The following is a 27962-nucleotide window of genomic DNA, read 5'->3' on the forward strand; positions in this document are numbered from 1 at the left end:
CAAGAATTTGTATACACACCATCCACTGATACACATACAATAGTAATGCTAATCTACTCGGTCTTCTCCATTTGGCCACAGGTTCTCATCCACATCACATCTTATGTCATCTAGGGCAATACACCTAGGAAAGAATCTTCTGGCTGCCAGAATTGAAGGAGTTGAAAGATTGAAGGAGTAACACCTGTGTAGATGTTCATCTACAATGAGAATCAGCTGTGGCTGGTTAAACTGCATTTTTAGATTTAAAATATGTTTCAGTAAAATATTGCTGTTGGATTTTGCTGTCTTTTCAAGTTTTGCATTGTGTTATTGTTTTGGCCATAAGTTTAACAGTTTTGAAAACAGTATGTAAGCACATGCAAAATGTCCTGTACGTACAAAGGTTTTTGGCAGTTGTTGTGTCTGAGTGAGAAGATAATTCATGAAATTTGAGAGATGTAGTCATTGAATGCATTTTGTGCCAAAACAATGATAACTGGTCCTCAGTTTTGCCCACATAGACTTCTGTTGTGCTCACTGTGTGAGGAGTTTTGCAAACGTGACCTAAGTATTGAGAAATGTGTCCTAGCGTCTGTAAAAAACTGTAATTATGTGTTAATAAATACCCTGGAAGAAGCTGATATGCTTAGCAAAATAACAATCAAAAAGAAATTTTTGTAGATGTTCTGCCAACACGTCAAAAACTGCTCTGCAGACGTCCTTTTTTTTGTTTTTGAATCTACTGTGATTCTACTGTTTTTTTAAAGGCACTGACAAATTTACACTTTTTTAGGATTAACTCTGCAATTTTAACATCCTGGTTTTTCTTTTCATATGGTGTGATGGGATAGACATGCAGACAGCTCAGTGCAGATATACATGGTGTTTTTGAAGATTCACGGTTAGCATTTTGGCTGTTAGGTTATTGGAGCTGGAAGTGACCACATTTGCATGGGTGTGTGGAGATATCAGCTCAGACTTGCAGGTTGTGTTAGCAAGTTTCAATCATGAACAGCATGAGTGAAACCTGCTCATTAGTACCCAGTAACAGAAAAATCAAATACAAGTATTTCACTCATTAGAGCCAGAGCACAGACTTCTTGGATGGTCTGTCAGCACAATTAATCACACAGCAGGTCATATTACTAACTGCAAACATGGCTGGGAGGTGTAGCAGCAGCTTTCAACTTTTTGGCCCTGCTGTCTGAAAGCCAGCACTGAGACTCTTAGTATGGACTCGCTTATTCACTTTTCTGCTTTACTTGAGCACTCAAAGCTCTTCATACAACATGTCTCATCTATAACAGCTCATCTGTTATTCCATTACAATGTTATGCTTTTTGCCGACTGTATTTTTTTTAATGTTCTGCGTTTTCTAATCTACCAAATCTCTGAAGTCTGTGCATGATGGTCATGGTCACGTACTCTGCTTATCACTCAGTGATTCAATCTTTCCTGTCAGTTGAACATGGTACACAGATCTGAATGAATACCAGGCTGTACACATACTTATTACTGCTTTAAGATTATTTATCATGGATTTTTTTTTTATTAAACAGTCTGTGCTTTACAATGAAGTTAATGTTGCAGTTACTTTGCAGAGAAAGCAGAAAGACATTTAAGTATTACAGCCTGTATGAGATGTGGAACCCAAAGGGTAGGAGCTGAGCCACTGGCTGGTGTCATAGCTGCCATAACTGGGGCTGAGCTTGACTTTTTGGAACTCAAGAATATTCGATTATCTGGACTTTAAAACTTTCCACAGACTTCCCACATCAGCAGCATCACAACTGATGGTCAAGAGGTCAGTGGACAAAGGTCAAAGAAGACAGGAAACAACTGCAGATGGAGGAAATCATTCTGCGACTCCAGGCTGAACTGATAGACAAGGACAGCTGAATGTTAGTGTGAGGTAAATATAAATGAAAAACTCAGAGGGAAAGGAAAGAAAGGAAGAAGAGCAGCAAGAATAAAGGGAAACAGAAAGAGAGAGACAGGTAGAGCGGGAGCAAACAATGAGTTGATTTATGGCTCCTTCTATTGTAATGAACTGTATGCAAACATGGACTGCAGTAATAAATTATCCTCTTTGAACCAAAACACTGCAGAGAAAAATATACAGCCTGACAGCTTCAGGACACACACACACACACACACACACGTGCACAGTGCATGCATGTGTCTCCATGAGGACCAGGTCTGAGTGATCACAGAGTCAAATCAAGCCCAAATGTTTAAACAAATCAGCCCATTTGCTGTTTTTCATTCTCTTTAATGTTAATAATCAGAATTCATATTTATCCTAAGAACCACAGTGACTCCAGGGACCTGACTGAGAGAGCAGCTTGTGAAAAACACTGCAGTGTAACTTGACGTGCCCTTTGGACCTAAGAGCAGCAGAGGTCATTGATTATTTCACTGCTATCCCACTTCTGTCTTTTGCAATTGTTTTGAGGGTGCTGTAGGACTGACCTTATTTTTGCACCTTTCCTTCCACATCCCTAAACTAGGTGTTCGGTGGTCTGCTTTTCTTTCATTTTCCTTGAGGAAAGTGAATTTCTTCTTTAATATCTTCCTCCCAAATTCCTCCTTAGGTTGTTCCAACATTGCCCGATCCTTTATTTCGTCTGACCACTTATCGCCATAATCTCTCATCTTGGTTATTCTCCATGTCCTGGACCAACTCATTTCAGTATTATTGGACTATTTTTAGTGCAGTTTACAACTTCATACATACTGCAGGACCTGTTAGTATTCATTAATGTTTGAGTGAAGTGAAGGGTTGTCTGCACAGTCAAAATCATCTATAGCTGCTGCCAGAAGGTCCACCTTTGCACTACTGCACCTTTTTTATTTATTTTTTTACTATTTCCACCACAACGCATTCAATAACCAATAGGAAGAAAAAGGTGCAATCACATCACCTTGTTTAGACTCTAAGGCTTGCTGATAAGTGGCCATCGTACAGAAAGACGCAGTAATCTTGTTATAAGAGGTCTTTATGTGTATGAACTTCCCAGAGATGCCATAATGTTTTATAGGACCACAGAGGGTGTTCCTCCGAAAGCTGTCGAAGGCCTTCTCAAAGTCATTAAGATTTATAAAAAGCCATGTGTCAGACTTATTGTTCTATTCATTGCCTTTCACCAGTGAAAAAATAAAAGTGCACTCTCACACCTATAACCTCATCCTTTTGTTCAAAGCAAACATTTTTTCCTAGCATGGTTAATTTGTGTTGGTGTGAAATTACACTGTTAGTCTAGTCACAGATTAGAAATCCATTAGAACACTAGAGTTCTCATAATGTGTAATGCCGAGTGTTTGTTTATGGTATTAAAGCAAAGCAGAACAACCACCGGCTTTTAATATTACAAAAGCTATAGAAAAGCTACAAGCTATAAAATCAATCTTGAAGCAATTAATTGTTAAAAAAATTATCTTATAAAATATTTTCATCCAACACCCAGTCTTACGGAGGTGCATCTCCTTAGAATTGTTGTGTGGCATAACAATGAGCTGATTATTCAGACAGAATCGAGAATGATCTTCACCTGCAACAAGAACAAGAATTCTGCAATTCAGCACATGATTCAGCATAAGATTTCTTTCTTCTTTCATCCTGGAGTCAGGGTGTAATCCACGAAGAGACATCCACAGAGCTAAAGCCACAAGAGTACAGTGGAAACCCAAGAACAAGTCCAAAAAACACCCCCTGAAACCGATCTGAAACTAGCTCAAAACAAAGTCCCAAACCATTCCTAAACAAATCCAATCCTAAATAATCCTAAACAAAAAACATTCTAAACTCAGGCTTATTTAAAATGCCAAAGAGTAAAAATGGGTTTTCAAAAGGGTTTTTATAAAATGCTGATTGCTAGAGAGGTCCTGATGTGAAAGCTGTTTGTTCCATGTTTAAGGTTCAACTATGTCAACAACTTGTCAACGACCTGATCTCTATCTCATCTGGACATCTGGAGCAAGTAGTCAACAGACCTCAGGCATCTCAAACCAAAGTAATATGATCATGGAGGTTATGACGTATCAACCCATGCAAAAACTTAAAAAACAAACAATAAAACCTCAAAATCAATTCTAAAACTAACTGGAAACCAGTGCCAGGAAGCCAGTATGGATGACATGTGCTCTCTTAGCATAAAAAGTGAGAGACTGATTTCTCCTCTCAATCATAAACTGCAGTGAAGTCAAATCAGATTCAGCAGCTGGTTTTCTGGTAAATGAGAACCTAATGATTTTTTTTTTCATTTTACAATAACTTGTGAATAGAAATACACCAGAAACAGCAGGATAGCCAGAGATACGAAAAAGGATGAAGCTGTCCAGTGAAAGAGACACCTGTCCCAGAGCTATTCATTTTTTCATATTTTGAGTCCCTTTGAGTCTCTTTAGATATGAACTCTGCTGTGAATCTTACTTTACTGCTCCAGCCAGCAGAAGGAGCTGTAGCTTGTAGCAGTTATGAGGATTAATGACATGACAGCTGGGAAGAAAAAGGTTGACATTGAAAGTTTGAGACATAAATTGTTTCCTGTACGCTGTAAAGCAGATGATTGATGGTTCTGTCCTCCTCCTAGACATCAACATGAACCGAATGAAGGAACAGACCTCGAGCTGGGCTGTCAGTCATCGACTTCTTAGGTGGAAACAACATGTTTAAAGTTAAGAAATACGAACAGGTGAGGACAGAATTATTTAACCGCCTCTATGAAAATTTCATCTGTTAAAAGTATTTCCCAAGTTCTGTTAAATAGAGCAATACATTTTTAGCACAGCTTTTCCAAACATCCTAGTTTTATTTTGGATGCTAACACAAAACAAAATTATCTCACAAAAAACAAAACTAATAACTGTTAAAATTACTAGCTCCCCTGATGCTAGGGGTCAATTGTGTGTCCTTGTTGCAAGATAATAACTTACAGTCATTTCAACATCTGCCAAGTAATCCTAGCCCATTCTTCTTTGGCAATTTGGTGGTATTTTGGCATAGACCTTGGTCTTCAGTACACGTCACAGATTTTCAATGGGATTCATGTCAGAGCTTTGTGCAGGACAATCAGTAACTTTAACTTTGGTTTTCTGGAGATTGTTGCTTATCACGAGGGACGTATGTTTCGGGTTGTTGTCACATGGAAGACAAAGTGATGACCCTGATCCAGTTTTGCAGCTGACTGCTTCAGATTTCTTTCAAAATCTTAACATATCCTTTTTTCTTTGTGATTCTTTCCACCTTCCAGACACACTGAAGAATCCCCACATCCTAAAACTCCCACCACCATGTTTCACTGTGGGGATGGTGTTCTTTGGGTTGTACGCCCCTCCTTTCTTTAAACAAACATAAGCACATAAGCTTTCCCCTCTTCTGACCAAGGGGCGCACTTTCAATATTCATAATTTTTCTCCAGGTTTTCCCTAGCATACTTCAGGCTGGCTTTAAGGTGCCTCTTCTACAGAAGTTGAGTCTTTGTTGGTCTGCAGTACTTGGAGAAGTTTTGATAAAACTTTAAAATAATTTTGGTAATTTAAGATAAGATAAGATAAGATAAGATAAGATAAGATAAGATAGAACTTTATTAATCCCTCGGGTGGGTTCCTCTGGGAAATTCGACTTCCAAAAAGCACAGCAACGACCGAAGTTACAGTTACAGAATTGTTATATATATATATATATACACACACACACACACACATATATATAAATACAGAGACAAATATAAATAAAATATACAAAGGGGATAAATAGAATAAATAGGAATAAAAAATAAAAATACAAGTGAATTGCACATTTCAAGTATTGAGTCTATTGCACTGTTGACTATTTACAAAAAGTATTGCACAAGGTATTGTACAGTGAGGTGAAGAGGCACTACAGCTTAGTTGTTCCCCCCTCCTTTGTCCTCCTGTTTCCCCTCCCTCTCCCCTCCAGAGAGGAGTTAAACAGTTTGATGGCGTGTGGGACAAAGGAGTTTTTAAGTCTGTTAGTTCTTGTCTTGGGGAGAAGCAACCTGTCACTGAACAGACTCTTCTGATTGTTTATGGCCGTGTGCAGAGGATGCCCAGCATTGTTCATAATGTCCAGCAGTTTCTTTAGTGTCCTTTTCTCTGCCACTGTCACCAGAGTGTCCAGCTTCATGCCGACCACAGAGCTAGCCTTCCTGATCAGTTTCTCCAGCCTGGATGAGTCCTTCTTTGCTGTGCTGCTCCCCCAGCACACCACAGCATAGAAAAGTACTCCAGCAACCACCGACTGGTAAAACATCCTCAGGAGCTTCCTGCAGATGTTAAAAGACCTCAGCCTCCTGAGGAAGTACAGTCGGCTTTGGGCTTTTTTATACAGGTGCTCTGTGTTGCATGACCAGTCCAGTTTATTGTCCACCCACAGCCCGAGGTACTTGTACTTGTTGACCACCTCCTCCCCCTCTATCTGAACCGGCAGTGGACCTTCTCTGGACCTCCCGAAGTCCACAACCAGTTCCTTAGTCTTTGAGGTGTTGAGTTGCAGGTGGTTTGTGTGACTCCATGCGACAAAGTTCCTCACCAGACTTCTGTACTCCTCTTCCTGATCATCCCAGATACACCCCATGATGGCCGTGTCATCTGCAAACTTCTGAATATGGCATAATTCAGAGTTGTAGCAGAAGTCAGAGGTGTACAGGGTGAAGAGAAGAGGGGACAGCACAGTTCCCTGTGGTGCTCCTGTGCTGCTGACCACAGTGTCAGACGTGATGTCCTTCAGCCTGACGTACTGTGGTCTGTCGGTGAGGTAGTCGGAGATCCAAGCCACCAGGCAGGGGTCCACCTCCATCCTGTTCAGTTTTTCCTGAAGCATACAGGGCCGGATGGTATTAAAGGCACTGGAAAAGTCAAGAAACAGTATCCTGACCGTGCCTTTTCCCCCATCCAGGTGTGAGTGGGCTCTGTGTAGGAGGTACAGGATGGCATCCTCCACTCCGACACCCGCCTTGTATGCAAACTGTAGTGGGTCCTGGGCATGTTGTACCTGTGGTCGGAGGAAGTTGAGGAAGAGCCGCTCTAGAGTCTTCATAAGATGTGACGTCAGTGCCACCGGTCGGAAGTCATTCAGCTCATTGGGCCGGTTCCTTTTAGGGACCGGGACGATGCAGGATGTCTTCCATAGGGCGGGCACTCTCCCCAGTCGCAGACTGAGGTTGAAGACTCGTTGTAGCGGCTCCCCAAGTTTAGCAGCACACGCCTTAAGCATCCTAGGACACACCTTGTCTGGGCCTGCTGCCTTTCTGGGGCGAAGCTTCCTCATTGCCTCCTGACCTGATCCACTGTGACACTGGGAGATGTTTGGGAGGAGGGGAGGGGGGGAGATGTCTTGCTGCTGAGAGAGGGATTGGAGGAGGGGGGTGTCATGGTGTCAGGAAGGGGGGGAAGCGAGGGAGGCAGGAGAGTGGGGAGAGGACTCTGTAGTGAAGGTGAGGGTGAGGGTGGGGGGGTTGTGGGCTGGTCAAACCTGTTGAAGAAGTTGTTGAGTTCGTTTGCCTTCTCCACAGTCCCCCCCACTGTGCTTTTCTTGGTGTTGTGGCCTGTGATGGTTTTCACACCATTCCAGACCTCCCTCATATTGTTCCTCTCCAACTTCTGCTCCACCTTCCTCCTGTAGGTGTCCTTTGCTTCCCTCAGGCAGCGTTTCACCTCCCGCTGTGCTGCTTTCATCTCCTCCTTCACTTTGCTCCTGAAAGCCTTCTTCTTCATGTTGAGGACAGCTTTGACTTCCTGTGTTACCCACGGTTTGTTATTAGGATAACACCGTACCGTCTTAGCAGGGGCGACTGTGTCCACACAAAAGTTGAGGTAGTCTGTAAGACAGTGTGTCGCCCCCTCTATGTCCTCACCATGTGGGCTCAGGAGCACATCCCAGTCTGTGGTGTCATAGCAGTCTCTCAGAGCATCCTCCTTTTCTGGGGTCCATCTCCGGATGGAGCGCGTTGTGACAGGCTGCCTTTGGACGAGGGGTGTGTATTGTGGCTGTAGGTAAACCAGGTTGTGGTCTGACTTCCCTAGTGGGGGGAGGGGGGTGGCTCTGTATGCATCTCTCACATTGGCATACAGTAGGTCAATTGTCCTGTTGCTCCTTGTGGGACAATTCACAAACTGGTGAAAAGCAGCCAGAGTAGAATCCAGTGTGGCATGGTTAAAGTCTCCAGATATAATAATGAAAGCCTCGGGGTTTTGTGTCTGAAGTCTTGCTGTGACTGTGTGTATTTTCTCACAGGCAGCTGTTGCGTCGGCCCTCGGAGGGATGTAAACACACACACAGATCACATGACTGAACTCCCGAGGTAGATAATATGGCCGCAAGCTAACAGCTAGCAGCTCCAGGTCCGGAGACGTGTACAGGGTTACAGTATCTGTTGTTAACGTAGACAATGAGTCCCCCACCTCTGCTTTTTCCACTGGCCTGCATGTCCCTATCGGCTCTCACGGACGTGAAACCGCATAGGTCTACGTTAGCCTGCGGCGTTAGCTCGGTTAGCCACGTCTCCGTGAAGATAAACAAGCTGCACTCACGGTATAGTCTGTGGTTGTTCAGAGCGCACAGTTCGTCAATCTTATTCTGTAACGAGTTCACGTTGCCCATGATCACTGTCGGGATTGATGGTTTGAATCGCCTCCGGTGATCCGCTCTCCTCGCTCCAGCTTTGCAGCCTCTGTAGCTCCTCTTTAGCTCGGCCGGGATGTTGTGTCGCATGCCGGTCTGTCCCTTTGTTCTTAGTGCCAGCAGCTCCGCTCTCGAATAGATGAAGGAGCTGGTTCCAGAAGTTTTGAAAAGTGCATTATCCATCTTGTATCGCTATATCTAAGAGGTATAAGTAGAGGAAGGTGAAAAAAAGTTTGAAAAGCCTAGTCTAAAAAAGTTAAAGTTAACAAAAAAGGTGCGGTGTTGCAGAGCTACTTGGAAAGGCTGCCGTCACTCCAGCGCCATCTTTATGAAGCATTTTGTCCTCATCTGTAAAGTGAATCTAGTGTGACAAGTTTACTGGCAGAAGCATTATGGTTGGGTTTATGTAAAATATGCACGTTTTCAGAAACTACAAGATGCTGCGCTTCAAATGAAGTGTGACAGGTTTACTGTTTTTCTGTTGTCATTTATTTTTTCCATACCGACAATGCGGTTAAATAAAAGGGCTGTGGATGACAGAACCGATCCTTACCTGTAATTCCAGTTTTAGACTAGTTGCCAATAACTTGGTGGATGTTACGAAGTTAACACATGCACTTAGAGTGTGTTATCTAACACTGACTCTGCTGTCACCTCGCCAGAATACACATTGTGTTATTTTCTTCTGCATATGGTTGAATTATGTGAGAGACGGAGCCAGTGAGTGAGTGAGACAGTAAATCTGTTTTCCTGAATCTCATCCCAGTGTTTTTCTTTGTCTGTTTTAATTAACAGACAGCTGATAGGAATAAACTGAGAGCATCCTCTGGCAAACACAGTCCTGCATATGTGCATATGTTTGGCTGTTTGAGAGAATCACTTTAACCATTTGGTGGTTACAATCTGCTGCGTGCAGTTTACTGCCATTCCTACTGCGTACACACCTGCAAATTGCAATTCAACAGAAAATAAAGTTGATGCATCATTCATGAGGACGTCCCTTATAACTCCTAATACAGCCTACTTCAAGGGAACATCGTAGAGCTAGCATACTAGTGAGTCATGAGTTAATGATTGATTCATAATATCCGTTAATCATTCATACTCTGCGCTTTCTTCATGACTCATTTCTGTTTAACTCTGATCCAAACACTGTAACCACTCATTCATTACTGATTATTTCAGCACTAATTGCTCTTTTTGTGTAACCGCAAGTAGTGATCCATGTGTCTGAATAACATCTCCTGGCTCTTTATTGTTGTGTAAATTGTATTGTATTGTATTGTATTGTATCTTTATTTGTTTCAGACATATAAAACAAAAAACAATATATACACACTACATATATTTTCATTTACAGATACGAATATATATGTAGATATACACACACACACGTATGTGTTCAGATAAACAAAAAATATATAATGAAATAAAACAAAATCGTCTGACATAATGTAACAATGTTTGGTCTGAAAAGGAGTAGGAAGAAGTATGAACATACTTATTAATTCCTACCCCTGCTCAACATCTTATTGATCCCACATAATTCACCTAATTCCCATCATCACATACTCCACACGATACACGAGGAGAACCTATATAAACTTGGCTACCGTGACTGATATAATTTGGATATAATTTGATATTTTTATACATACAATGGGTGATCATCTTTATCGGTATCATATTCTTCCAAAATCAGTTTTCGAAGTATTTTCATGAACTTACTAATTCCTGAGCATTGCTGTAGATCTATAGTAAAACTATTCCACAGTTTTACCCCATAAATAGTGACACAAAAGGTTTTAACCTTTGACCGTGCTTTAAGAATCCTTAGATTCAATTTCCCCCTCAATTCATAGTCTCCTTCTCTGTCATAGAACATCCTCTGTATATTTCCTGGTAACATATTGTATCTGGCCTTGTACATAATTTTTGCAGTTTTATATTTTATAAGATCCATAAACTTCAGTATTTTTAATTTCAAAAACATGATGTTAGTATGGTCTCTAAATCCTGCTTTATTAATCTGGCCCTGATGTCCATGTTTTCCAAAAAGAATTGAAAATTTCAATTTAGCTAACCTCAGAACAGTTTTCCACTTTGTATCCCAGAGAAGACGTTATTTCTGAATCATGCTCACATATGGCTTCTTTTTTGCATGATCAAGCTGTAATCTGCATTTGTTGACGGCAGTCGTTTGTGTTCTCACACTGTGGTGTCTGAGGTTGTTATCATTTCTATGAAAGAATGATGCCTGATTTTGAAAATATTGATTTTCAACTTTGTTCCTTGCGCACAGAGATTTCTCCAAAATCTTGGAGTACTTTGATGATATCGTGTACTATAGATGATGAGATTTTCTAACATTTTTTTGTCAAAATTATTTCAAAGTTTGCAGGTTTTTTCTTTTGCAGACTGGTGAAGCTCTGTCTATATTTACTTCGGAAAAACGCCTCTCTTTAAGAGGGCACTGACACTGACTTTTATTAGCAAACACTGGATGAACATTAAATTTGTGGCTCTGTAATGCAACTTCATGCAACTTTTCCCTGTCCTCCTGATAAGAGTCACGATTCCTTGGGCCTCTTGAGGGCTCATCTGTAATTTGACATGCATTGAAACAACTAGTACTTTCAATTTTTGCTGAAACAGCGGAGCAATATATCAATCTTTATGTCACCTGAACACAAACATTTGGGCATGTTATCCATTTGGTTCCTGAACAACTTTGATTGTGTCACGGGTCTGGGTCCGTTGGATCCAGTATGTGGAGTTTCATGTTTTTGTTATTCCATGTTTGAGGTTATTATGTTTTGGTTTTAGTTTGCATCAGGGATTGTTTTCTTGTTCTCTTGTTGTGTTTATGATGATGATTATGATGTTTATTATTTAAGTTTCATGTTTAAGGATTTGTTCCCGGTTGTATCTCACGTTTAGTTTAGTTCAGGTTCCATGTGTCATTCTGTCTGTCTCTCAGTGTCAGGTCTGCGTCTTGGTGTGGTGTTCTCATTTCCTGTTTTATTGTGAAGGTCTGGGTCTCATGTGAGTGTGTTCAGTTTTACCTCTGTCTCGTCTTGTTGATCATTCCCAGCTGTGTCCACCACCTGTGTGTAATTCCCCTGTGTTTCTCTGGGTGTATTTAAGTCATGTCCTCCATTATTGTAGTTGCTGGTCCGTCTGTGTATTCCACCCTGCCTCATCTACGTTTCTACCATGTCTCACCCGTTTGTTCTTCCTGCTGTCCGCCGTTAGTCTCTTCTGGTCGTTCTCGTTAAGGTTTGTGCTCTGTAGTTTAGTTGATCCCAGTATAGTTTAGTTCTAGCTCCATTTGCTGTTTGTATTTACTTTCATGTTCAATAAACCACCTTTACACCTTCACGACTGCCTGCATTTGGATCCTCCTTCATTTCCTCCACACGGCTCACCTCACTCGCCGTGACAGTACGGACCAGCCAGATATGGATCCAGCGGCATTCACCCCACCCACGGAGCTTCGGGACCTCATCACGAACTCCGCTTCAAAAATAATCAACCTGTGGCTAGAGCATGAGGGAGAAGCATTCCTCCACGTTCTGGAAGCCAGACTGCAACAGCTGCTCACGGATTATCCCTGGCTATTGGACTCACTACACCCACTCGTGCAAGACTTCATCCTTCACGAACTTCACCTACACCCACCAGCCGCTACCGCTTCCCAACCCAGCCGGACGCCGGAGGTTTTGCCCGGCCCGCCGGAGGTTTTGCCCGGGAGGAAGCGACGATCGAGCCGTCGGCGCGTCGCCCCACAGCCGGAGATTAGGACTTCGGAACTGCCGGCTGTGGTGAGTGGAAAAGACGCTCCGTCTGTTTCACCAGTTCATATGACTGTTTATACCGGGGCTGTGTTCGTTGAGTCAGCTGCTCAGCCGGTAGCTCGGTTAGGTGCCCAGCAGTCGCTAACTCAGTCAGTTGTCAATCATCACCTCCATTACAGTCACAGTCAGACCCAGTAGACACCATGTTACAGTCCATAGCCCAGTCAATAGCTCAGTTGGCAAGAGATTCATCAGCCTTATTATCAGTTCAGCCAGCCACTCCACCACCTGTTACTACTTCGCTACCTGTAGTTCAGTTGCCACCAGTTCAGCAGCCTGTCCACTCATTTACCCAGCCTTTATCCTCACAGCCTCATTACAAGCAGGGAACACACTCCACACAAACTTTTGCTGGTTCATTTAAGCTGGCCATCTCAGAGACAGTTGCTCCCTCTAGGGCCTCCCCAGAGGCTGGGTGTCAGTCACCAGCCAACTCTGGACCCCTAGAGGTCAAGACGCCAGCACCAGCAGCCTCACCGGAGAACTCACCAGAACAGTCTCGGCTCTCAGCACCCCCTGAGAGTTCAAGTGAGTTCACCCGTCCGCCTCAGTCCTCTTCTGAGTGTATTGGGGAACACTTTCAGCCCTCTGAGGACTGTATCCCACTGTTGCTGCCTGAGTCTAGCCACGGTGCTGCTCAGTCCCAGCCAGTGTCCACACTGGCAGAGGTCTCCGTACCTGCTGCTTCAGAGACTGGTTCCACTGGAGGGCCTGAGGAGCCCGTCCAGTCTCAAGTCATGTTAGCTGGGGGTTCAGGTGAACCCAGCCAGCGTCCTGCCTCGTCGGCTGGAGGGCCCGAGGAGCCCGGCCAGCCTCAAGTGTCGTCTGCTGGGGGTTTAGGAGAACCCAGCCAGCCTCAAGTGTCGGCTGCTGGAAGGCCCGTGGAGCCCGTCCAGCCTCAAGCCACGTCTGCTGGAGGGCCCGAGGAGCCCGTCCAGCCTCAAGCCACGTCTGCTGGAGGGCCCGTGGAGCCCGTCCAGCCTCAAGCCACGTCTGCTGGAGGGCCCGAGGAGCCCGTCCAGCCTCAAGCCACGTCTGCTGGAGGGCCCGAGGAGCCCGTCCAGCCTCATGCCACGTCTGCTGGAGGGCCCGAGGAGCCCGTCCAGCCTCATGCCACGTCTGCTGGAGGGCCCGAGGAGCCCGTCCAGCCTCATGCCACGTCTGCTGGAGGGTCCGAGGAGCCCACCCAGCACCACGCCTCGTTAGCTGAGGGTCCTGGAGGACCCAGCCAGCACATCCTCACATCTGCTGGTGGTCCTGGAGGACCCAGCCAGCACATCTCCACATCACCTCCTGCAGCATCACCGCCGTCAGGTTCTGCAGCCGTCCCGCTGCCGTCAGGTTCCGCAGCCGTCCCGCTGCCGTCATCATCATCTTCGCCTGGTCCAGCCTCCGTGTCTTCATCATCTTCGCCTGGTCCAGCCTCCGTGTCTTCATCTGCGCCTTGTCCAGCTTCCGCTCCGCCTTCGTCTGGTCTAGCTTCCGCTCCGCCTTCGTCTGGTCCAGCTTCCGCTCCGCCTTCGTCTGGGCCAGCCTCCGTGTCTTCATCCACGTCTGGTCCAGCTTCAGCTCCGCCCTCGTCCGGTCCAGCCTCAGCTCCGCCCTCGTCTGGTCCAGCCTCAGCTCCGCCCTCGTCTGGTCCTGCCTCGTCTGGTCCTGCCTCGTCTGGTCCTTCCTCGTCTGGTCCTGTGGTTGCCACGCCGCCATCGGTGCCAGCTTGACCCGTTGCGCCTCGCCTCTGCCGGCCGTTTTCCGGGCCTCTAAGATGGCATCATGGCCTTCGGGGACGGCCTCCGGAAGGAGTTCGTCGCCACTACCTTCCAAGGGGTCGGCCTCCTGAACTGTTTGCCCGTCGCCGCCGTTGCCGTGTGCACGGTCGGCCTCCTGAACTGTTTGCCCGTCGCCGCCGTTGCCATGTGCACGGTCGGTCCCCAGAACTGTTTGCCCGTCACCGCCGTTGCTGTGTGTATGGTCGGCCCCCTGACTGTGTTATGGACTAGTGAACAGTCGTGTTTTGGTTCTGGACTCTCGTGCTCGGACTCTGTGTTTCGGGCCCTCCTTCCTGGGCCCCCTCTGCCCGCCCTGGCTTGGTGCTTGTGCTTTTTGTTTGGGGCTGTCGGGAGCCAGCCCTTTGAGGGGGGGTACTGTCACGGGTCTGGGTCCGGATTGTGTTCTACAATAACCAGTACACATTATTGATACTCATTAACTCAGCAATTGGTACAATAGATCGTTTACATTGTAGACTATGTACAAAAAGACAATATTGCCTCAAATAATCTGTGTATTTAAACCCTTGAGTCTTATGTTGTGCTCAATACCAGGATTATCTGAATGATTGGACAAGAGGAAGACTCCCCACAGGGTGCTAATGAAGACTCAAAATACATCTAGATTTAATATATTAAGATTATTGTTATGTGAAAATCCATGGAAATGGATTAAAACAGCATTGTTATGGCTTGGCAAACCATACACTAGTTGCTTCATATAGGGAAAAATATTCTAGAAATCCCATTTTTTCTTTTTCTTTTCTCAAAATCACTCGTTGAAAGACTTTGACACTTTAAATATTCTTTAAAAAAAATCAAAAGACAGCAAAGTATGTGCAGCTTTTAACTCTGTGGAGGATACTTAAAGGTTTTGTAGGAGTTTCCCCAGACAGTAGACTAGGAGAGAGCATGTAACCATAGAAATTGCCATGTTGTCTGGGGAGGCCTTTGACACTTTAAATATGCTTTTGTTCTGGACATCTCAGTTTAGACTACTACCTCTGCACCGTTAAAGATGAGCTGTATTCTTCTCAGTGTCTGGAATTATTTTCTGTTTGATTCCATCTGTCATCCCCTCAGCTGAAAGGGGAAAACAACCACATGTGGTCCATCTGTTCACCTGAGAACAACAGCAGCATGCAGCATGCGCACTCTGAACATGTCAGCAGCAACAGCACATATCTAACAAGACATCAAGACCACCAACACAATTTTCATCATCTGTTCCATGTAAAAAATGATCACGAATGTGCAGAGAAACCATGCAGTACAGCGCTACAGAGCCACAGAGCAGTTTGACAAGAAAGTCAGCTGAGTGTAGATGTAACAAAAACAAAAACCCACACAAATCTGAAATTAAACACATTTATCAGATTTCGACTAAAATATGATGCATATTTTATTAAATTTCCCTCTTTAAGTCCTCAAATCCTTCTATTGTGGCTGATAGAGGTCGACATAAAAACATGACAGCAGCAGAGGAGGCTAATCTGACAGATGGGTACAATACATCCTCAAACACACACTCCCGCAGACACACAAACTTGTACTCCTATACATGTGAGGGCAATGACTTAGGCCCTGTTCAGATTGAGAGCTTACACTGTTTCTCTTATGTAACATATTTAAAAAAAATAGATGCAGACCCTATTTAATAGAGGTTTGAAAGATGATTCAAATATTTTTTTGCTTCACTTCCAAAACAAAACAGAACAGGCGGTGGACGTATGACAAAATGTACTGCTGGCACTCACAGAGAGACTGTTCTATAGGCAAAGTTATAAGAAATTATAAGGATTGTGTGGCATAAGCTACAAATAATAGACTAGACTATCTGTCCCCAACATCTGATTGGAGTTATATCTGAAAGTTACAAAAAAGCTTTAAAATTCCTCAAAGCTTTTCACCTTTCCTGTCACTGTGGCGACTATAATGCAACACTAGGTCAGCATATCAGTTACCTTCATCATTTTCCTGCATTTCATGCAACATAATTTTTATTTATATGGGAACAGTTCACAACAGTTATCTCAAAACACTTTGTACTGTAAGATAAAGACCTGCAATATTAGAAAGTAGCTCAGCCACAACAGTACCAACAATCATGTTTTCCAGTGAATACATCAACCTGACTTTGATTACTGACTGCTTCTAAAACTCTGTGTGGGATTAAGTAGTTTTGATTGAAATGCCTTGAACGCACCTGGATAGATTGAAATTAAACTTTTTATGAAGATATGGACAATAACTTTGGTGATCACCTGACTTTTTAAATAACACCATCTTTAAAACTTTGTTCATGCTGAGAAAAATACAGTGGCCATACACTTGGTCCCCCACTTGGGGTTAACTTAGCTAGTATAGCAGCCTGGTGTGTAAAGTTCTGCTGACCTAGGTGTGACTGAGTCAAGCGAGCATGACATGTTTATACAACATAGCTCATTCACCCATTCACATCCATTCATACAGCCATGTCGAAGCGCTTTCTATTTAACATTCACACACATTCATACATGGAAACATTGAAGAGCAACTAGGGGCTAGTATCTTGCGTAAAGATATTTGCCATTTTGATGGAGCAGTCAGGAATTGAACCTTCTGATTAGTAGATGACCCTCTCTACACCTACTCCAAAGATAAAGATAAGATAAAGATCCTACAATAATACAGATGAAACAATCAGATGACCCCCTATGAGCAAGCACTTGTCAACAGTGGAAAGGAAAAACTTCCTTTTAACAGGACGAAAGCTGTACACATACATGTAGCGTCACTGTCACGCACTACACATCACACACATTCACTTTCCCTGGAATCTATCGGTCCACCCGTTGGCAGGTGATTGCTAGGCAACATGATGATTTAATAATATAGATTAAAAAATAAATTTGAGGGGCCTTATATGCTCCTGTCTTGTCCAAGTTTGGGCAGTCACTTCCTGACTGTGTAGACAGAGTTCATGGACAGGCATGCTAAAGTTTCATGGTGGTGTTTTATTGTGAGCTTTAGGTGGGGAACAAAAAGGACAAAGTGTTTATTTCCAGCATAATTCCAGAAATACTTCACTCTTTGTAATGATATGTACCTTCTCATACTCCGGTACAGTCTGGAAAGATAATTATTTTCTTTTAAAAAGGCAAAGTATGCACTATGATTAGAATTAGACGTTTATTCTTTGCACATAACAGGTCAATAACAGCTAAACCTTCCACTAAAAGTCTATTTTCCAATTAAACTCTTTCTGACTCAACCAGCTGATTATTGAAAGCTTCAGACAACTTTCTGTCTTCTTTTGTAAGCCTCTCTGTATATTTGCATGCGTTTGAGAGAGATAAATGGCTTCAGGATGAAATGGAGTGCAAAGCTGCAGACAAAACACTACTTTATCACTTTCCTTTCTTCTCACTTGCTCCTCTAAACTAACAAACCAGATGAAGAAAGATGCACAAAAAAGACAAAAAAGTGAAAAAATACCAAAACAAAAGAAAAAAAAAAACATCAGTACTACATTTTTTATGACATGTCCAATAATATTTATGACTTAATATACTGTACACATCACATATTATGGCTTAACATTGTTATTCATTCTGTTTCTTTGCTTCACACCAGCAGCAGCCTGAAGGCAGCGTTCATCAAGACTGAGCACAGAGAAATGTCGGTATGAGGCCATATCCTGAAGGAAATTAAATAGAAGCAAGCCGTTTCTCCATCAGGCAGAGGCACCACAATATTTATAGCAGAGCCTTTTATTTTCATCATCAAAATCACCCCATATTACATGAACAGTTCAGTTTGGACACACTTCATCCAAATTTTATGGTTTTGAGATATTCTAATACTTCTGCTGCCACTCCAATAAAGAGGACATCAATTTCAGGCATTTAATTACCCATGAAATATTATTCATCCAGTGTACTGGAGGTAGATATAGTTCATGGATTACTTCAGGTCATGTTCACAAAAACGAATAAACACGTACTTTACATTAAATCTTAAGACTACAGCATATAATGATACTTCAGACAGTTACAGCTCAGCTCTCTTAGATGTATAAAGCTCAACAGCATCAAGAAGATCTTAATTAAAAATGAGAACTTCAAGGATTAGAAGCCTCCAATTTTTTTTTATTGTGATCATTGGAAGATAACAAGCTGTTCTCTGCTCCTCAGTGAAATTCATACTCAGCCTCGCACTGTAAATACAGCAATGTTATTTCATTTAACTGTGTTACATTGTTTTGGTGTACTTATATTGAGTTGTTTACACTATAGCTGTTCATCCTTGTTTGAATTCATCATTTCCATGTGGCATGTTTAAGTAAGGAACAGTTCTGAAATTACAAACACAAAGAATCATGGGACTATTTTTTTTTTTTTTACTTCTAGCAGTGCCAGGTGATTGGCACACCATCTTTGCATTTACTAATGAACTTCTGTTATTCTGTAGTGTGCTGGGACCTAGGAGACACACACACTGAAGTCCCACAGCTGGTGCTGCACACAAAACCAGAAGGAGAAGCTGAGAATCCCAGGCTTCCCTCACCCCAGCCGCCTCTTCCACCTCATCCAGGGGAACACAGAGTCATTCCCAAACCAGCTGAGAGTTATAATCTTGTCAGTGAATCCTGGGTCTGTCCTAGGGCCTCCTTCTGGTAAGACATGCCCAAAACACCACAATCAGAGGCATCTGTGAGGTATCCTAGTCAGACGCCCAGACCACCTGAACTGCCTCCTTTGGAAAGAGGTGGCTTTACTCGGAGACTCTTCCAAATGACTGAACTCCTCACCCCAGAGAGCCCAGCCACCCTTTGAAGGAAACGTATATCTAGAATCTTATTGTTTTGGTCACTACACAGAGCTTGTGACCATAGGTGAGGGTAGTAAAGGAGATTGTAGACTAAGTCACCAACTTCGCTTTACCCTATGCTCTGTCATAAAAGATGCTCCAATCTCATGGTCCCTTCTTCAGTCATTCATAAACAAGACCCTGGAGGCTGGAGGTCCCCACCTGATGAAGCCAACCCCTGGCTAATCATAGTTAAGTTTTAATACTTTTATCATTTCAGGTTCATAAACTCAATCTGTTGAAGTTGAACTACTTTAATGTAGAGAAGAGCTCATTCATTGGATATACTATGTTAAGTTCATGTGACTTCATTTGCTGGAATACTACACAAAAAAAGTATAGCTGACGCCTCTTAAATTGGCCTAAAATTCTGACTGATAATGAGTTGTCCCTATTCCATAATTCTGATTCTTATGACTGAATAACAATGTTTGATTGTTGGTTTTCTTTCAGTAATGTTGGAGGATCTTTGCAATGCATAACAGCCTCAAGATGACCACTGCTATAAACCGGTAACACAAAGTTGCCCATAGTGTGATAGACTGGTGACCTGGTGCACACCACCTTTTGCCCTTCAGCAGCTGGGATAAGCTCCGGCGCCCACACCCCGCCACCCTGAATCACATAAGCATATTATTGATGGATAGATAGACAAAACATAAAACACTTGCATATATTTTTTCACTCTTCTCTTTTGAAGAAACACCTCTGCAATGTACATAAAACTCTGCAACACTGTACTGTGCGTAATTTTTAGTTTTTGCTGTCATTATCTTACAGGTGAAATCTCATCAGTGTCTGCTAATGCTAATTCTTTAAGTCTACATCTAGCTTTATATGGTTACCCGGATTAATATAAATGTTGAATATGTTCCTAGTTTAAACTGGAGATTTTGAAAAGAACACTTCCTGGGTGCTGAGTGTATAAAAAGCAAATGTTGTAGGTCTGTATAAAGCTCACTGGTAAATGAGAATAAGGCTGAATGTTTTGGGTATTTTTTACAGAGCTCTGTTCTCTTTCTGTCTTTGTTCATCTTTTCGTATCCTTTATTCTTCTTTAACGGATGTCGTTTCCATTCTTTCTCTCCATCACTTTGTTTCTGCGCCTCTTTGTTTCTCCGTCTCCTACGCTCTACTTTTTTTCTCTCTCTCTCCGTCTCATACTACGTCTGTCTTCGCTGTTTAAGCTTGTTCGCCTGGTCACACTCCCTCCCTCTTTCTCTTTTCTGACTAAAACCTTTAAATTTCCTTCTGCTTCATCGTGTTTGTCTGCTCGTCACGTATTTGATGTCATACTGTAAAAACAGGATCATCCTCTCTGCTTTTGTTGTTGCCCGGGGAAATTTGTAACACGCACACACAAACACAGAGCTCATTGGTGTAGCCGTTGAAGTCATTTTGACTTCTGTCACATTTGGTGTGTTCATAACCAGACCATTTGCATTTGTTAGAGGAAAATTTATTTTTTAATTTTTAACTTGTGTTTCATGTCAATGTTCACTATTAATTTTATTTCCCTTTTTCATGTCAGACTGATGCAGTTGAATATAAAAGACCACTAGTGATATCGCAGCAGCTCATGGGTTCGGGCTGAGCCACAGGGGTTTGTTTCAGTCTCAGCACGATAACATATCAACAAATTTAGCCTCTGTAGGTGGGTCACTTTCTCTGAAGGAACATTTGTATCTTATGAACATTATTTAAACCCTCATGCTGGTGTGCCGCCCTGCCTGCATGAGTGGTGAGAAATGTACAAGACCTCTGAGCTAAATCCTGAGCAGCTTTCAGAAATACACAGACACATAAACTATGACAAGTCTGATACCCACAAACAGCCTGTTTTCTTTTGCAAAGAATGCAGAGTTCTTTGAAAGTCACAAGACATTTTTAACATGCACCTGGATGTTCATGAAGTCGAACGAAAAATGGTAAATATTGCATTTATATGTTAAACACATTTTCAGTAAATTGATTGACATTGTTTTTAGAGCTTTTAGTTCTTCTTTTCAGACTACAAGACATAAAATGTCCAAAATTCACAAAAATCTAATTTACTAAATACACTTTCATTTATTAATAAAGAAATTTTACAAAATGCAAACAAGATATTAGTTTTGATGACCAAATTAGATACATTTTTTAAAATTAAAGCATAATCCAAACATTTCTTGCTGACCAAGAAAGAAGCCCCTGCTTCAAAGTTCACCCTTTCAGGCTCAACTAGAATGCCTACTTAGACAAGCCAAATGGCTACAGTTTCAAGTTGTGTTTGGAGGAGTAAAGGTGAGGCTTTTAAACCTATGAACACCAACTGGCAAGCATGGTGGTGGTAGCGTCATGCTCAGGGCTGGAAAACAAGGAAAACAGCCAGTTTAAGCAAGATCTCTATATAATTCCTGAGTCGAATTATCTGTAAGCCACTTTGCAACCCACCTTCACCCCAACTCTTTGTTTCATGCTGATGTCATGTCATGCCATTCTGACTTAATGGCTTATCTGTTATTGTTCCCTGCATGAGGCTTTTCATGTAAGAATATTGACAAGCTCCCTCAACAGATGGGAAGAGAAAAAAAAATCATATTTTCTTCTCATCTCTTCACCATCAGTCCACCTACAGTGTTTTGTGTACTTAATTGAGATATATGGTTGCAATCCTCATAAGCAACAAAACAAGACAAACCGAGTCTAATGAAGAATGACGTTTTAAGAATTATTTGCACAATACATATAATTCATACCATAATAAATGAACAGCAGGTGATGACAATTCTTAGATATACTCAAATCATTTGTTTTATTAGTATTTCAGTGTTATTTGTGTCCTTTCTTCCATATCAGACACACCTGGTCCTCAACAGGTGTGGTGACATTTAATGTTGTTTTTCCAGAAGTAAGCTACCAATTACTGACCAGTCTGCACTTATTTTAACTTCCAACAGCTGTGAGTGTCTTTTGCACATCAGATTTACATAATTCTGTGCTAACAGGTTAACCCGAGCCACCAGTTTGAGTCTAGTGGTTCAATTTTATTTCACTAAGACAAGCAATCCAGCATAGTCAGCTTCTGTCAGCCTGAATCTATGGCTTATGTGACAAAATACCACATTATAGCAGAATGAACAGACATGTGACTAAGCTCACAGTGGATGCATTTAAATGAAAGAAAATTCTGTTCTGTGTCTGCCAACAGTTCAAGGAATGAATGAACTCAGTTTATAACAAAATTGTCACCACCTGCTGTTTTCTTTTTGGTTTTGGGGGATTTTTTGTTTTGTTTTTTTCATCAAACCCATCATTTTGTGTGCTTGTGCTCCATTTTCACATGAGGTTGCATTAATTACATCTTCGGCGAAAAGTGTGAAGCCCACATATTGAGTATGAAACATCTTTAATTCGAGTGGGCATGTCCTTAACTTGGCTCTGTCAGCCAGCGTGAAACCCTCCATATTTCAATTGCAAATATACAAATGATTTTTTATTGCATTCATTCAACTTTAGTAAAGTTTTATGACTAATATAGTCAGGGGAACCTTATTCTTCTAAAACCAGAATTACATGATCCCAGCTATCACAATCTCTTTAGCAAATGCCTCCTGTCAGACTCAATAATACATACATTTTAAAAAGGATTTATATATTCTCTCTCTTATACTCTGCATCCAAATAATCTGCTCTCATCCATCATTTCTAGTTGATCTAAATTCACTTCAGTGAGATAAAAAGGTTTAAATTTATGAAAATAATCTTTTTTTTCAAGGAGTAGCTATTAAACAGGTGGTGAGGACATCAAACATTTTTAGGAAACATCTTTAGCTTAGGCTGCTGCCCCCGCGACCCGGCCCCGGACAAAGCGGATGAAGATGGATGGATGGATGGATCTTTAGGACAATGAGCAGGTGAAATTATGCAGTTATCATAGATTATGTAGTCTAAAGAGTAGGAAAATGTGGGGCTTACAGATGTATTGTTTCTGCACCATTTGTACAAAAATGTGTCTAGACAGAGTAAACATTTCTGAAAAGATTATTTTGTGCAAAATATTATATTGTGTAACCAATACTCATAATCCTAGTTAGTAAGTATTTATGAACACTGTGTTAAGAAATCAGTTACAATCAATGATCTCCAATCATATGAAATTTTACAGTCTGAATAATACCTTTCTTAAATGACATTATAGTATATATTCTATAGTATATTCACAATCCTTCGCAGTATGAATGGTAGTATAATGTCTGAGCCATCAGGTACGTTGCCTACCTGGTGACAAATCTCGTGGACTACCACCATGGTGAGTTCCATCTGATAGGATGAGGACGACACGTCTGCGTCCAACAGGATCTTCTGCTCCACGAAGACGCTCAGGCCCCAGTTCTCCATGGCGGCGTAGGGGTGTTTGGGCACAGCCAACAAGTCTGTAAACCAATCATGACAACAACAACACATTACGGCTTTTCAACACATGCTGAATGTTTTCCTGCATTAATAAACTCTCAGCGAGATTCCACCACTTAAATAACAGGAGGCGATCGCTGTGACAGAATGACTGCTGGCATCGGTGCGGTTCCCATTTCGGGTTAAAATTAAACTCATGAGTCATTTTAACTATGTGCCAAAGGAGCCTTTCATCCACACAACATAGATATATGGATTTTTCAAGATATAACTCTACATATATCTGTATGAGAGAGAAGCAGTCCGAGAGAGAGATCAGCTGAGATGTAACAAAAACGAGTAAATGTAGAGAAATGTCCTTTGGGTGGGGAAACTTGGGTTGTTTTTCAGAAAAGGCATTTCTCTCCAGTGAATGAGTGACCGGTTCAGGTCTTAATTTAAATTTAAAATCACAAACTTCTGGCATTTCAGCTGCAGCGACCTTCGTCAGAGGATCACTTGCAGACAACAGGAGACATTATTATTTCCTCTGAGAAGGAAAAGTTAAGGACAAAATAATACCTCAGTCATAAAGAGGAGCAGAAATGAGCAAAAAATTACATGAAATTTACCAAAAATATTCTCTTCATGAATTAAACAGTATTTCTTTGAGACACACAAGGAAAAAAAAGGCACTACTGTAACTAAGACTTGCTTCCATTTTGAAGCCTCTCCAAACCAATTCATATCCAATTCTTTACCCGCCATTCCTGAACCCTGAGAAAATCAAATACCTGGGTGTCATCAAACGTGCTGCCTCTTTGGCATTGATAGTGGGTACTCATTTTAACCCTTGTGGCTTGAAACTCATAGAGACCGGTCTTGAATTTTTTAAGGCAACTTTTCTACCTTAAAGTCACAATACAAAAGTTGATCTTTTAACATTTTAGGCTTCAGTCTCAGAGGCCTAGATACTCAGTTAAGGTTAGGATGACTCCCTGGCGACCACTGGTTGCTAGTGAAATATCTATATTTCTCCATAAACTGGTGAGTTAGTTAGTTGTCCATTTTGAAGAACATCATTAAACAGAAGTGGTGTCTTATGGAACAAACTATCAGCCACAATGCAGACTCTAGATGCCTTCCCTTCCCCCGAGTCACACGTCACCTCAGGTTAGGTCACATGTGGGTATAGGGCAAGATTTCATATTGGTTTCACTCTTAACCCACAGTGATAGTAATGACCCATAGCTTTTTTCATACTGTGGGCCACTATTGATTATATTACCATATGATCAATAGTGAGCCAACAACCTTCAAAACCACCTCCAAAGGGGTTAACCCCCACTAGGGGTTAAATACTTTCAACTTCTTGTCTGTAGAACCGAGGAAGCTTCTTGAACGGGACCCAAAACATCTTCACAAATCTAAAGATGTCCAGTTTTTTTCTAAACTCTGAGACAACCACCAGAATGGAAAATGGACACATTCACCTTCAAAGTACAATTTGCGTGTTTGGAAACGTGCTGATTTCAATGTAGGATGCAACTTTTACTTTGATGGCAAGCAGTCTCTCCTTTGATGATGATTTTTCACTTCCCACAGTTTTGTGAAAACTGTCTGGTGTGTCTTTGCAGTGTTTCCGTATTTTAGATAAAATAAGGAAAAGTATAATAGAGCCACTGTAATGGCATGTACTGTGGAAGAAAAGGCGGGGATAATATTTCCAATATGAAACAGTCCAAACAAAAAGCAACAATCTGGCTAAAACAGAGAAGCAGGAATGTAAAAACACAGAAAGAATTAAACTGAAGACAAGTGAAACTAATAAGGTTTAAGAGCACAATCATAATCGTGGGAAGAAAGAAACAAGAAAAAGGAGGTAAATGCAGACAAATTCCTCACTTTGTCTACTCTAAGTGGAGAAGAGGAGGTTATTAGAAGAGAGATTAGAGGAGGCAACAAACATCTAACAAAATGAAGAATTCATACTGCAGAGCTGTGAAAGCGATGTCGATTAAACATGACATGTGACACAGATGCATCATCTGTCTGTTCTGTGTTACAGCCTTTTGCTCTACTTTGTTTTCTCTGTCAAACGAACCTAACACTGTTCATGACAAGTTATATATTTACTTTAAATTAATGCTGTGTCAAGAATATATAGCTATGATGAGTATTGAATCCCATATTATCACATCAGCAAACAGCGACAGGTAGATAGTTTGACTGATCATCTTCTAACCAATACAAATTATGAAGACACATCGTTTACAGAGTCTTACTTCTTTCATGGTTCTTAAGACTTTTTCCTTATATTTATTTGTGGATCTTCTGTTGCCTTGCATGTCCCTCCTCCTGATGGAGTATGCAGCAGCCAAAAACTGCAGTTACTCGAATGCCCACTAGAGGCCACCTCCAAAAGAGTCGATCTCCATAGACTTCCATGTCAAAATGTTCAAATTTAGAGCAGAAAACACTTGGTTCAAGTTGTGTGTGTGCTTTCTTTTTTTAATTTATATTTTTTAATGAAACCCAGGTTTATAATTATGATCATGGTTACTTTCATCAGCACCTGTAGTAAGCACCTGTCACTGAACTGGACCTCTTAACATCTGACTTCTGGGTATTGGTTAAAATTTTTGTACTGCTTAGAGGTATCTGTGTTACTATGGTACTATGGTGCATTACTAATATTGATAGACCTCAGAGTATTCAAACGAAAGTTAATAACTGATCAAATAAATGTCCTGGGGAGTTTCAAGATAGTTTCCAACAGGTGATAACTGCTTCTAGAAGGACTCTGACATTTACAGTTCACCAAGACTTTTCCTTCTCATCCACATAGGGTCATTTCTGTCTCAAAAAACAAAAGAAAAAAAGCTTCTAAAACACAAATTCTGAAGCTACAAAATGCAGAATCCAGAATGCAATGAGTGACATCACAGCATCTACATCCATCTTTCATATACAGAATATGTAACTATTCCCAGGGATTCTGAGGACAGATTGCATTTTTTTTATTTAATTAAAACAATAAAATATATTTTAATGAAATAAAAGGCTGAATCAATGTTTCCCCTCATTAAAAGTTTCAGGGCGCACCTTCTGCCTCAGTTTGCACCTTTTTGATGTTGTTCCATCACACGAACAGAAGTCACACTGTCAACAACACTTGAGCAAAACAGGACATCAGTGCTCTTCGGCAGCTGTCGCTCATCACATGATCTGAGGGTTATTGCTGGTGCTCTCACTCGGAGGTAGCAGCACATGCACAGAGGCAAATGTTTGCACACACTCATGTGAAACCTGTTGTCGGAGCAGTTTCAGAGCTAGAAACACTCCTGCTGGGAGCTCTCACACATCCACATGTTCCCACTGATATCTATCTGCTGGGTTTGTTGTGGAGTGTCTGAGTGCCTTCCTCTGTAATCACAGCCCAAAGGACAAGCAACTCAACTTTGGTGGACTGCTTTAAGTGAAGCCAGATTACAGGTGTTTAAGTGTAATCTTATATTATGGTACCCGCAGTGACTTAGTGATATTCGATAAACTCTACAATCTGCAGCACATATTGTAAACAGCTTAAAGGATTACTTTATAAAGGGTTCTTTACCGAGTGGCCCAAATGCAATGTTGATTTAATCGCTGCTGCTCTCAGAGAGGTGTTACCGAGGCATGTGCAAACATTCCTGAGGATACTTTAATGTCTCCCATGACCTCTTCTGTGCAATCTCCAACACCCTGATGTTGTTTTGAAGTGCTCATGCTAAAGATAAGCAAAGTGTTTTCAACCTGTACATGGATGAAGATGTTTCTAATCAAGTACAAGCACCTGGTTATAAATGTCAGAGAGCTGAGGTATGAATACAGATTAGCAATGATGATATTTGGATAGCCTTGGGCACATTCACAAACTGACTCTTAGTGGGTTACTAACGCTGCGTGGGTGTTGCAAAACACGGAAGCTGTCTGTAGATAGTGCTCAGTATCAGCCCGGGGTGTAAAGTTAAGAGATATTTGAGGAAACACGCATAACAGAAGTTAACAGAAAAATAAAGAGGATTTAACGGGAGGCTGTTTGATGATACAATGCAAGTACTGCTTTCTCTTTGATGGATAGATTTATGTGGGAGAAATGGCCGGTTATTTCCATTAAAATGAATCCTTTAAAACGCTGATCTGAGGATTTTTTTTTATTTAAAGTAAATCCTAACATCTGCATATTTTCTGTGCTCCTTATCTTTGTTTTATGTATCATCCTACACTCACTCTGGGAAAACAATGGTTGGAGATCACGACGAGGCCAAATATGTTGCAACCATGTACAACAAACAAAGACATTTCTCCACATAGTTAAAAAAATTTCTTAACCATGCATTTCAAAATAAAAGAAATATTTTATAACATTAATCACCTTTTTTAAAACCAAGAATTAAAAAAGAATGATGTTAGCTTCTGATTCGGTTACTCTGAGTACTCGTG

At 41.6% G+C, this 27962-nt stretch overlaps 1 protein-coding gene across 1 annotated transcript in view; it reads right to left on the reverse strand.

Annotated features, from left to right (window-relative positions):
• LOC146689318 (thyrotropin-releasing hormone-degrading ectoenzyme-like) overlaps nt 1–27962 on the reverse strand; it is a 277193-nt gene that overhangs the window by 90241 nt on the left and 158990 nt on the right. The window contains exon 5 of the mRNA XM_085437338.1: nt 23364–23518. Coding sequence (XP_085293464.1) covers nt 23364–23518 — 155 coding nt within the window. The remainder of the gene's footprint in view (nt 1–23363; nt 23519–27962) is intronic.

Source organism: Copadichromis virginalis, linkage group LG17 (assembly GCF_057382275.1).
Source record: "Copadichromis virginalis isolate Kocher_CV1m ecotype Utaka linkage group LG17, C_Virginalis_male_GT1.1, whole genome shotgun sequence".
Lineage (NCBI taxonomy): Eukaryota > Metazoa > Chordata > Actinopteri > Cichliformes > Cichlidae > Copadichromis > Copadichromis virginalis.